At 36.3% G+C, this 13,044-nt stretch overlaps 1 protein-coding gene across 1 annotated transcript; it reads left to right on the forward strand.

The window, feature by feature from the left end:
- The first annotated feature begins 1,161 nt into the window (after positions 1–1,161).
- Positions 1,162–10,003, forward strand: noc4l (nucleolar complex associated 4 homolog). Its single transcript, XM_028462953.1, has 15 exons — positions 1,162–1,482; positions 1,620–1,740; positions 2,286–2,392; positions 2,739–2,846; positions 3,766–3,915; positions 4,555–4,657; positions 5,064–5,098; positions 5,202–5,252; positions 5,330–5,441; positions 7,167–7,227; positions 8,274–8,384; positions 9,087–9,250; positions 9,331–9,413; positions 9,529–9,642; positions 9,759–10,003. The coding sequence occupies exons 1-15, from the start codon at positions 1,333–1,335 to the stop codon at positions 9,876–9,878; spliced, it is 1,590 nt and encodes a 529-aa protein (XP_028318754.1). The 5' UTR covers positions 1,162–1,332; the 3' UTR covers positions 9,879–10,003.
- The last annotated feature ends 3,041 nt before the right edge of the window (positions 10,004–13,044 follow it).

A 13,044-nucleotide genomic window follows, 5' to 3' on the forward strand; every position in this document is an offset into this window, starting at 1 on the left:
AGCTGATTTAGGACCTGTTATATAAGAGATGCTAACACAGGAGGAAGGATAACTTTGATTCCTGTAAAAAGTCTAGGAGTTTCTTTGAAAATAGCTATATAAAACTTTATTATAGTATTATTATTATGAGGTTATTTATGCTCACTAATTGTGATTCATTGTAATTGGGTACATAATTGTAGTTGACTCTCTGAGGCTTTAGAAAATTGTAATTGGAGAGAATGCAGGTCACTGTAATTGTAATTGAACATGGGTAATTGAAAACGTAGTTGTAACCGAAAAATGTAGTTGACCCCCACCCGGGTCTGTGTGTCTACCTTCTTCCTGTGGCTGTGGGTTAACTTCCTGCATTATATGATGCTATTTAGCCTATATAGTAGGGATGTAATCGATTCTGCAATATATCGCCATTATTCACCGTGCGATTATCATATCGGTCCAAAAAAAATGTCAAAATCTATTTTTTTTAAATCCGGATTTTTAACCAAAAAATCATGTACTTGCGCTAAAATATGCATAGCACACAAATGCCCAGTCACTAGTGTCAGTGAACCACATAAGACCTTGTTTCCTCACTACCCAATACGTTTTAGCTTGGAAGTTGATTTTGTATCCATAAAACATACTGTAGTTTGCACTTTTATAAATGTATATGGTTACTTAAAAAAAAAAAAAAAAAAAAACATTTAAGAATTTAACAGAATCAGAATCTGTTGTAGAAGCTAAAGTTAATCTTTTTTGAGAAATATAATTAGACAGTTTGGTAAACGTATCACTTGTTTTTGATATTTGTACTTGAATTACAGTGTATGTATGTAATACAAACATGATTATAATATGCATTGCAATAAATAACAGGCAACCTATTGTCTGACAAGACAGCACGGTTACAAGCTTACCTCCGTGCTGAGATTATACAAAATCCAATAAACAAATAAAACACGTGTCCGTTCACTTTATAAACAAAAATGTTTTTTTTGGGGGTTTTCTAGCAAAAAAAAAAAATAATGTTTTGGTAGTGCGTATGTGCGCGCATGCGCATTTACAATCTCAGTACGACGTGAACTCAGTACATGACACCGGTCACTAGATGGCAGTACAACAAGAAAGTACACACTAGTGAAGTATTCACCAGAATGTGTTCATTAAGCTAAAACCAAAACTAATGATGCTTTCCTTTTTCCCACAAGTTTTTAATAACCGTGATTAATATATTTGTGCTTATAATCAACATAATGATCCTGCACATTAAGTCTTAGCCTTACATAAAGAAAAGGGAGTGTGTAATTTCCATTTATTGAAAGGGTACGTGAAAGCAGCACCACAGTCAACATGGCGCCGGCCAAGAAACGCAACGTGAAACCAGAAAAATCGCAAAAAGGTGTCAAAACAGCTAAAATGGACCCTAATTCTTGCGTTGAACGCATATTAGAGAGTAGAAAACATGCCAACGACGTTTTCGACTTACTGGAGCTTCTTCAGGTATGAAAATATGTACTTAAAGTTGACATTGGAACATGAGGCAGAGACATTGTTTCACTGATACAACTTTGCTGAACTTTCAACTGGTAGTTGTTTTTTGGGGTGATTTTCAGATTTTTATTCATTTCTCTTTACAGTCAGAAGATGAAAAGGTTTTAATCAGCGCCATGAGCGCGTGCACGACATTGTTCTGCACGTTGTTGGAGAGGAAGGAGTTGTTTACTGGGAAACTTCACCCAGAGGACGAGGCTCTCATTGGTGAGAAAAACAAAACACAGTTATTTACAGGATAATAAATGAGGCCGTGGCTATTGATACGGAAACATATAACATTCTGTTCATACCCAGCGCCCCTCAATGGCCAGTTTAGGTCACGTGATAGGTGCACCACGTGACTTAGTTCCGTCAGTTTTAATTTAGCTCATATTTATTTTTAGCTACCCCGCTAACCCTTTTATTTTAGCCCTAACCCAGGAAATACCTTAAAAATGTTTAAATATACAAAAAAAAATTTGTATATGTATTTTTAAAGGTGGAATTTGCCGTGTTAAATGTTAAAATGTAAAAAAAATACATGAATGAAGTGGGATTCGAACCCACGACAGCACAAAGAAGAATTTTTGAGTCGGACACCTCAGTCATCCTGACACGGTGAAAAAACACAGGCACATTACGCTTGTGAAGGAAAAAGTCCGTCAAATGTACCCATAATTCCAGGGGGCTATGGGTACGTTTACGTATCAATAGCCACTTTCTTATTGTAATGTTTTTTATAATCTCACTACTGTAATGGTTTGGTCCAGGTGGTTTCACTGCTGAGGAGAAATGCCAGATCTTTATGCGTCACCGTTACAACAGCTGTGTGGAAATGCTGTTGGAACAACTCAGCCATGAGGAGTTTAATGTCAAGGTGAGTAAACACGTGGAAGTTTAATCACTGTGCTGATAAATGTTTTAAGAAATAATCTAATGTTTAAGAAGATCACATGTAGTCTGGGCTTTATTTCTTTGAAATTCTTATCCGTCCCATGTCCTAATTAATCCCATAGGATTTATTTCCAGGTCATGTGCTGCTAATCTGGAATATTCGCTTTGTCCAAATTCAAATCAGAAGATAGACTTTCCAGAGCTATTAAAGTTATTTTCCCTTAAGAAATTGTATTGGCTTTGTTATTTTTTGAGACTACTCACTGGTAATGCACATATGGAAGGAAGGCGACTGTCCAACTCTTAACACTAAACTGGTTTGAATGCAGGAGAATGCTCTTTGCTGCCTCATCAAGTGTGCTACAGCACAGGGACGGCATCCCCTTGAGGACTTGGACTGGAGTGAACATTACAGTTTCCCACGGGAACTAATCCAGGTCAGATTTTCACTGTTAGTCTTGTGATGATTGAGTTTTGTAACATTATCATCTTTGTAAGAAATAACATTTTTATTAGCATGAGTAGGCGATATCTTCAGATGAAGTTAGGGCTGGACAATATATCGAGATTCAAGATGTGCTGAGTTTTCTTTTTTGGCAAGAAGGAAAATTACAATATCTCCTAGATATTCAGTTAGATGATCACTGAGTCTAAACAAGCCACATTAAAGAACTCACTCACACATGCTGTCCCGTACAGGAGAAAAAGACTAAAGTGGCACATTGTGCAGCTATTTGTTAATACATGTTCCATTAAGTTGTTTTTTTGTGTATTTTTTTTTTCCTTTTGTGTCTTTTGTTGTCCTCATTTATGTTAGTTTTTTTTTAGTATTTTTGATGTTCTTTTGCACATTTTTCCTCTTGTGTCCTTTTGTTTATTTTGTTGTTCTTTTGTGTATTTCTCTGTTTTTCTGGGAGTATTTGTAGGTTTTCTTTCTGTTTTTTGTTCTTTAATGTATTTTTGTTGTCCCATTGTGCATTTTTTTTCATCCTATTAAGTATTTGTGTTGTTCTTTTGTGTATTTCTCTGTCTATTTGTGTTTTTGTTGTCATTTTGTGTATTTTTGCTGTCATTTTGTGCATTTACTTTTGGGGCCGTAGCTGCCCATGTTTGTGATGCACGCACAAGTTATTTATTTATTTTTAATCATTCTTGAAGCACTGTGATGTTATTTTAACATGTGTGGCATTGTGCATCAGCAAATTTTACCCAGAATTGTCTTTCTGGTAAACTCTATTTGAATTAAAATGATCCAGATTCATATCGTATATTGTTATTGTGAGGAAAAATGTTGAGAGATGAATTAAGGTCCATATCGCCCAGCCCTAGACAAAGTGTTGTCTTTTTTCCTCTCAGGCAGTGGTGGAAAATCTTGTCTCTAAAACCACAGACAACTCCCTGCTGATCTCCAGGTTCCAGCAGTTCCTTGAAATGGAAGACCTGCGCTTTTATGTGATGAGCTCCATTCGTGAGAGCGTTGGCCAAGTCATGGAGAAAAACAAGGGGGTGAGCAGTGAACACATGCACTTCATCTCCGCTAGGGGTGTTGAAAAAAAAAAATTGATTCGGCGATATATATTGCGATGTCGCACGATTCTCGGATCGAATCAAAATGCATCCATATTGATTTTGTTTTTTTTTTTTTTTTTAACCTTTATTTCACAAGGAAAGTCTTTTCCACTGCAGGAGACATTGTAACTGCACAAAGAAGTTCACTGAAACATGGACATGTTGACCAGCTTGTGTTTTTTTTAATAAAATCTAAAAAGAAAATACTAACTTTCTGCATTTATTTGTTGTTCTAGGCATAAATACCTCAGTTAAAAGTTTTTTATTTGAAGTTGTTGGCACATGGCATGTTAAAGCCTATGTTTTTAGTGTAAATTATGCCAATAAAATATCTTTCATACATAATATTCTCATAAAGGTGTACACATTTACAGATTAGTTGTTTCTTAAGTCCTATATATATATATATAAAAAATTGAAATTATCACCTTATACTTTAATATCGGGATGTATCGTATTGTATCGGGATACGAATCGTATCCCCAGATGCCAGGCAATACACACCTCTAATCTGCACGTTCTGGAGGAGAACATGTTGCACGGTGCTCTAAATGTTCCCTGTTTCTGACCTCTCAGGCTCTGATGCCCGTGTACCAAAACAACGTGTTCACCCTGATGACCAACATCAACATGCCCAGCCAGGAGTCAGAGCTGACCAGCTTCATGGTCCAACAGGAAGGTGAGGTTCAACCAGTATTTTCATATCACAAATGTCTGGCACCCACAGAGACTTGACTTTTTCAGACATAACTTTATGATCATGTTTGTGATATAGTGTTATGTGTAGTGACAAGATGCACCAGCTCACATATTTTTATACTGTATTTTTTTTTTTTTTACTAGATTTATATTTGAGGAAGTGAAAATATGGAATACAGTTATTTGAAATTGTGTGTGATGTTTTAATTTGCAAAAAGAATAATAATAAAAAAAAAAAAATGACAAAAATATAATTTTAATCATAATTTTTTAAAAAATAAATTACTAGACATTTCAGGCGTGACGCATCTAAATTCCAGGGGACCCCATATGTTTGAAAATCATGTGTTTTTTTGAGATGATAAAGAAGTGATTCTTGTTTTCAGCGAAGCACAATGACTGGAAAGCTGCCAAACTGACTGTGAGTCAAACATTTCAAATCTAAAGTTGATGCTGATGCAGAGAAAATCAAAGCGTTTCCTGTAACAGTTTGTGTGTGTGTTTTTTTTTTTTGATGATGAAAGGAACACAAACGTGTGTTTGAGAGGATGTGGCTCGGGTTCCTAAAATATAAGGTATTTATCTACTTTCACGTCTGTTGTGTGATTGTTAGCGCATCATTCAGATTTCAGCTGTTTCCTCCCTCCTGCAGTTGCCCAGTAACATGTATAAAAAGATCCTGGTCATCCTCCATGACTCCATTTTGCCGCATATGAGCAAACCAACGCTGATGATTGACTTTTTAACGGCTGCTTATGATGTCGGTGAGTCATGCACGCGATCTGATCAAAGTTAATATTCATTTACAGCCATATAAGGGTGTCCCAATCTGGTATTAATATCAGATATTGGCATAAAACGAGTATCCGATCATATCGGCCTGTATCTAAAATCTCCAATATATAATTATTTTTTATTGAAGTTATTTTTTTTATGTCTTTATGTCTTCTAATTTCTATTTAATTGTAGTATATGCTTATGTTTAAGTTCCATCCATTTTCAGACGCGTTTGTTTTTGTTTTTCAGAGTCACTGGGATGTTTAAGTTAAACTAGTGGTTATTTTTGCTCTTTAAAAATAGAGATTTTTATTTATTTATTCAATTTCATAGTAAAATATTCCTATGTTTAAGGTTGAAAAAGTGTCCTGTGACCAGTGACACTATTTTAGTGCAACATTTCTGTAAATCAGTGTCAACATACCAATATAAACAAATAAGTATCTCCAATAGTGCTTTCTGTAAACAAAAAAATAGGGTCTTTCTTACCAGTGACACCATTATAGTGCAATATTCCAGTAAACAATATATTGGTTCCTTCAAAAAAAACACCCACCTGCACATTTTAGTGAAAAAGCAGAAAAGTTTTTGAAAGTAATAAAGTAAATCTTAAATTAAAAAAAATCGATAGCGCGAACAAATACTGCGATATATTGCCGTATCGAGATATCGTCACACTCCTACCCCCATCTGTGATTTACCTAACTAAAGAAATTGAATAGAATTGTTTTCACCATTGTCTTTAATGTATAACACAACATGTCACATAATATAGATGCTTAAAAAATGAGAAATAACAAAAATCTGAAATATAATATCAATCTCTTTACCACAAAATAAAAACTCTGTGAATAAATAATAATAGCAATAAAATATAATACATACAACAGTTCACGTTGAATTTAAATAACCACACTGTTTGCAACAAAAAAAATCTACACATAAGCTACATTTGTAATATTCAATAACTATATACAAAAGCTGTACAAAATACTGTACTATACAACTATTTGCAAACTGGAAAAAAGGCATTTTACAGGCTTAGAGACATCTAGTGGTGCTTTTTAGTACTGCATCCACTAATGTGATTATTTTTGCCATTATATACTCAACCTCACCTCTCCGACTACAGCTGTGCTTTCCTACATTTTCCATTGTTATACATTATTAGTGTCTGCAGGCTCGTCTAAACTCTTTCCTGTGTCTTGTCCAACATTAACCTTGAATTCAGGATTTTTTTATTCATTTATGTATTTCTGATATTTTGCTTGTTTTAAAAATATAATTTCAGCTTTTGGCATATTTTAAAGAGTTGTACCACAAATTATTATTGATGGAAGAGAAAAATGTCTGTGCGCTTGTAAAAACAATAAAAATAAAAATCTATGATTTTAAAAATAAACTGAAATGTTTCTGTGTACCTCCTGAAAGGTGTTCAAGTATCCCTAGGGGTACATGTACCCCAGTTTGTGAACCACTACGATATACAGAAATCTCTGCAAACATTTTTAACCTAGGGAATATATATATATATATATGTATATTATATGTTTTTATTTATATAATATTTACCTGGCTATCAGTATGATTTTTTTTTTTTGTTTTGTTGTGAAAAGTCCTACATATTATGCCTATTTATATATATTTGCTATATTCAAAGATGAGTTCGACTGGATCAGTTAATCATCACATTCTTGTCATTTCATGAACAGGTGGGGCCATCAGTCTGCTGGCTCTCAATGGCCTTTTTATCCTCATCCACCAACACAACCTGTAAGTATCAAACATAGCACACACACAATGTAATAGTTTATGAATATGTCCCAAACATGTCAAAACTATTGCATGTAACACAATATAAACATACAAAAGGGGAAAAAGATGTACACAAAAACGTCTATATAATTATTATTAATTTTTATATATATATATATATATACCCGCACATGTCCTCTTTTCACGTCTTGCCCAGCAGGATTTTACGAACTCCTCAAATTGTCCAGGTTTCCCAGGGACCCTGAACGCATCAATGGGAACACGTTAATTTAAATGGCCGGTGTCACGTTCTGAGTTTACATCCGTACTGAGATTCTCTTACAATCCTAGGACGTGACTGCTACATACTGAAATGTACGCATGCTGGATTAGCTATGCAGAGATTGTTGTACTGATTTTAAAAAATGCTTAAAACATCACATCAGTCGACCATCGATTAAAAAATCGACCAATGATAATAAAAAAAAAATATGATTGTCATGATCACATTTATATGAATACAACAGCTTATTATGGTAAAGTTATATTAGGTTGACTGTTATTTATTGCAATGTATATTATACTCATGTTTTTTTGGAAAATAAATTACCCTTCACCATGAAGAAGACGAACTTGTCGATCCTTTTTTTGTGGCGTTGGAACCGCTCCTGCCTCGTATATTGACCAGTTGTACATTTTTGTAGAAGGAGCCATTCAGCACTCGTCAAATAACAATTGCTTTGAAATTGAATTTTCAATCTCAGCACGGCGGATGTAGCAAAACTCACAGCAGAACTAGTAAAAATTCATTTTCTGGTAGTGCGCATGCTCATAATTGATCTCAGTACAAGGTAAACTCAGACCGTGACACCGTAATATTTGCTTTATCTGAGATAGACGTTTGCACACATAAGAATACATGTATAACACTATATCTTGTATGACATTTTGTAATGTAATGTAAAACAAACCCGAGAACAAACACAATATCCAGACCTTTTCTATGAGTGTTTGATCTAAAAAAGAAAACAACAACTTTGTAATTGTTTTGTGGTTGTGTGCAGAGAATATCCAGATTTCTACCAGAAGCTGTATAACCTTCTTGAGCCGTCGGTCTTCCATGTCAAATACAGAGCTCGTTTTTTCCATCTCGCCAATATTTTTCTCAGCTCCAGGTAAGAACGTTCATCGTCCAGTTTCCCTCCTATCACTATTCCTCTAAGACCTCCTACTTTAGCGATTTGAAAAGACATATCGAAGACAAACAATGTTTTTTTGGTGATGAGACGATTTTTTTTTTTATCCCCGCCACAAAGTGTGTAAAAGGGGATATAGGTTTGAGCTCTGTCCGTCCGTCCGAGTTAAAGGGGGACAGCTTTTCTCAGAAACTGTTTAATTTAGGATAACCAAATTTGGTGTGTGGCTTCAGGGAATCAATACTTTGTTGGAGTTAAAAAATGAGAAGCGCGCAATTATTTTTTTCCGGAGTTATTGCCCTTGTTCTTTTTTTTGGACTCTATTCCAGATATCTTCAAAGGGGACAGCGTTTCGTAGAATAGGATAACTAAATTTGGTGTGTGGCTTCAGGGATTTCAGTTCCTTGATGGAATTCGAAAATGAGAAATGCGCAAATATTTTTTCCAGAGTTATTGTCCTTTTTCCATTTTTTTTTTTTACTATGTTCAATGTATATTCAAAGGGGACAGCTTTTCTTCCAAACCATTTAAGATAGTTAGTAATTTTATATTCTGATGTGATAATATTTTCTTATATATACATCTAAGTTCTTAGATTTAGGACATTTAGGAAAAAGTTGTGAGTTATAATGAGAACCAATGTGGCGGGGGATGTTGATGACTGTCTTTTTCTTATTCCAGTCACCTGCCAGTTTACTTAGTCGCTGCGTTTGCCAAACGTCTGGCTCGCCTGGCACTGACAGCTCCGCCCACAGCGCTCCTCATAGTCCTGCCTTTCATTTACAACCTGATCCGACGTCACCCAGCCTGCAGAGTACTCATTCACAGGCCCAGTGCTGAAAGAGGTGAACGTTCCTCTATATAAACAACTGTAAGGCTTTAGTTGGTATTAAATCTTTATCATTGTGGGTTTTTATTCTGACAGAACTTATTAAAGATCCGTATTTGATGGATGAGGAGGATCCTGCCATGTGTCATGCCTTAGACAGCAGCTTATGGGAACTTAAGGTGTGTTTTATTTATAACCCAATTTTAGTAGTCTGTTTTCCATTTTTTTATTATTTCAAATACAGAAAGTCTGAATTTACAGGAGGGGGTTTTCTTTTTTTTAAATTGTTTCTAGACGCTGCAGAATCATTACCACCCAGATGTTGCCAAAGCTGCGATGCTTATTAACACGCCTTTGTCAGGACAAGAAGACGACATCAATGAAGTGCTGGAGATAACAACACATGAGGTGATTAGACGCTTCATAAACAAGTCACCCTCTTTCCCCTCTTTTGTCTTTTAATCAAGTCCCTTTCGGACTCACTTGAGCAGGAACAATAATGCGTTGCATGGCCTCGTTCACAGATGATGGAGAGAGATCTGAAGCATTCCCAGAAAAAGAGCGTCCCACTTGAGTTTGAAACGGCGACACAGTTACTGAAAGGAGGAGGGAATGTGCTCGGCCAACACTTTTGTTTGAATTAAAAGCAAATCTTTCTGTGACCAGTGTCGTCTGAGGATTTTCATAAGCAGAACTTTTAGTGAATGTCTAAGATTAAAGACTGTCTACAATGTGAACAAAATGTGGGTATTTTTCATTTTCTCCTGTATGACTGTTATTGTTGCTGTTAGACTGAAGTACACCAATAAAAACATTTTTATTCCCTATGAATGATCCCACTACCTAATTCAAGTTCACTTGCATGTTTCAAAAGTCCATGACCTCCTAAACTGGTTTTCAAAGGCCTGCTGTAAGTTAAGATACTGGATAAAGACAATGCAGGTAATCCTGTAGCTTCATATCAGTTAGTTTGGTCAAACAAACGCAGATTTACCATTTGTCGCTTAAAATCAAACGCACTTTTAACTATATTTACTTTAGGTAAAACGGTTTGCTTGAACTACTCACTACAGCAGTAATTCTCAAACTTTTTTGGCTCAAGCACCCCCTTTCTAATTTCTGAATCCAAGTACCCCCTTTGTCCAATTACAACATTTTTCCTTATAAAACTATTTAAAAACAATTATAGAGTATAATGATGGAATGAACAAGTGATAACACACATTTTAAATAATCTCTTTGTAAATAAGTGGAAAGAAACAGTATTTAGTGCAGTTATTCCCAACATTTTTTGAATTGTGACCCCATTTTATGAAGAATTTCTGGTGATCCCCAAAGACATTTTTTTTCCAGAAATAGTTTTTGATCATGTGTTCAACTGCTCTTTAGTTTAAAGAGATTTATATTTCACAAAGTAAATGTATAGAAAAACTAGATTCAATATTAAACTGTTGTTTAATAGTTTTTTTTTTTTTTTTTAAATTGATTTTTTTTTTATTTTTCAGAAATTTCAGGCGACCCCACATGGAATCCTGACCCCAAGGTTGAAAAACACTGATTTAGTGGCTCCTGAATAGATTTTGTTTTATCATTTGGATTGACACCATTTATTTTTAGGGATGTCCTGATACAACTTTTTTATTGCAGCCTTGCGTATCAGCCGATACCAATATTGATTAAATCATACATACTTTTATCACTTTTTTTTTCTTTAACAAAAAAAAATATTATTTTGTAGTGTGGAATGTTAGAAAAGGCTTGATCAAGTGATGTTACTCAAAACAATAGTCAGTAGTATGAGAAAAACTGGCCTATTTATTATTAACCAATTAGTTACATTTTAACCTTCAACATAATATCTACAGTATTCTACAATTGAATAAAATAAATTGAAAAAAATGAATTGAAAAAAAAAATCGGAAATTTGAATCCGATATTTGTTTTCAGGCTGATATCAAAGTGTGTATTTTAGTTTAATGCGTAAAGTTATTAAAAGTAGAACTAAAGCCAAGAAGCATTGTGGGTAATGGTAGTTAGCTAGCTAGTTCCAACATAGCATTGAGAGCTGTAGAAAAAAGACAAATATATCATTGACAAGAAATGCTACTTTTAACTTAATCATTTTGAGTTGTTTCCTCAACAAATAGCAAAGTGGTTGTCGTCCCTGGGGGCGCTGTTCTCTGTGCTGCTTCCGTTCCGGGTCCTTCTGGCCTGGGGTCCGACCCTGCTGGCTCTGGGCCCACTGGCTGCCCGTTCCGCGCGGCTCTTGCCGTCTGCTGGGCAGGGGCCTTGGCTCCTCTGCTGGGGTCTCGGGCGGGGGGCTCTCTGGGCCCTTCCCTCGGGGGGTTGGGTGCTTGGGTGTGGGTGGGTGGGGGGGGCTGGATGCTGGCGGGGGGCCTTGGGGTTGGGGGTTGGGGTCGGTGGGGGGATGCGCTGGGTGCTCGGCTGCTTGGGGCTTCCTTGGATGTGTGTGTGGGGGGCGGTGGCTGCCTCTCGGCCTGGGATCTTGGGGGCATCTGGGGGGTTGCTCGGCCGCGGGGGGGTTGCCTGGGGCTCCCTGGCCTCCGCTCTTTCTGCTGGCCTGGCTGCATCTGCGGGCCCAGGGGAGTTCCTGGGCTTGCAGTAGCGTTTTTTTTTTTTTTTTTTTTGCACATATGCTATTCTTCTATTCTTCCCCACCTTTTCTATTTCCTGTCTTGAGTCTCTCCTCCCTGCTCCCTTTCCCCTCCCCTTCCCCCTCCCCCTCCACTTAGGTGTAACACTGCTCTCCCTTTTTATATCCTCCCTATAATAAAAGATTTCTTACCCTTCCTTAGGGAGGGCTGGTGATGGTCACAATTAAGCAATAAAATAAATCAATGTATTTTATTGCAATAACAAAATATGCATTGCTGTCTCATAATGATTGCACTTCCTGTGGTGTTGACCTTTGACAGCATGTGCAGACAAGATTAAAAAAAACAAAAAACAAATAGAAAAGAACTCCTTTTAACTTATACTCAAAAGGCTTTTTTTAAATTCTGCATTTGAGGATCTTTAACCAAAAAGTTCTGCTTCTTGTAACTGAAAAAGGACCTCAAAATAGAACAACGCTGTCAAGGTTTGTTAACCTTTATGAAAATACAAATGACTTCCAATGAGCCTCGTAAAGAAGGAGATATAATAGTTTAGACCAGCGATTCTCAACTGGTGGGTCGGGACCCAAAAGTGGGTCGTGGACCTGTACTCTGTGGGTCGTGGACAGCTGGTCAAAAATAAATAGATACTTAATGTCTCTCATGTTGGACTTGTCTTTTATTTTGAAATATGTTTTTCTTTTGACGGGCATTATGTGAAATGCATCTTGCACAGGAAAATATATAGATTTATATTTGAAAAAAGATTATATATATATGTGTGTGTGTGTGTGTTTCAAAACCTAAAAACTAAATTTGGTTGATTGAATTATTAAAAAAAGAAGAAAAATAAGGGTGTCACAATTTAATGGCTGTGGCAAAATGTGGGTCCCAGCGTGAGATTAGTTGAGAACCCCTGGTTTAGACTATAACTACATAACAGCAGAAAGGCTGCATTTCACCTTCAGGGGAAGTTGTTTTCCTGTAGTATGGGTAAAATGTCAGCCTAAAATGAACTACTTTTCTATTTCATGATCCTCAAGTTGTTCAGCAGGCCATATGGTCACTCAGTGGGCAGCCTCGGATACATAAACTCACTGGGAGAATATTTTGAACTGCAGACTGCGTGCTGCTGGAAAAGAGCAAATCACATCCAGTAGAGAAGAGGCGACAAAATCGTAATTGCAGACTGGCA

The sequence above is a fragment of the Gouania willdenowi genome, chromosome 12 (genome assembly GCF_900634775.1).
Source record: "Gouania willdenowi chromosome 12, fGouWil2.1, whole genome shotgun sequence".
Classification (NCBI taxonomy): Eukaryota; Metazoa; Chordata; class Actinopteri; order Blenniiformes; family Gobiesocidae; genus Gouania; species Gouania willdenowi.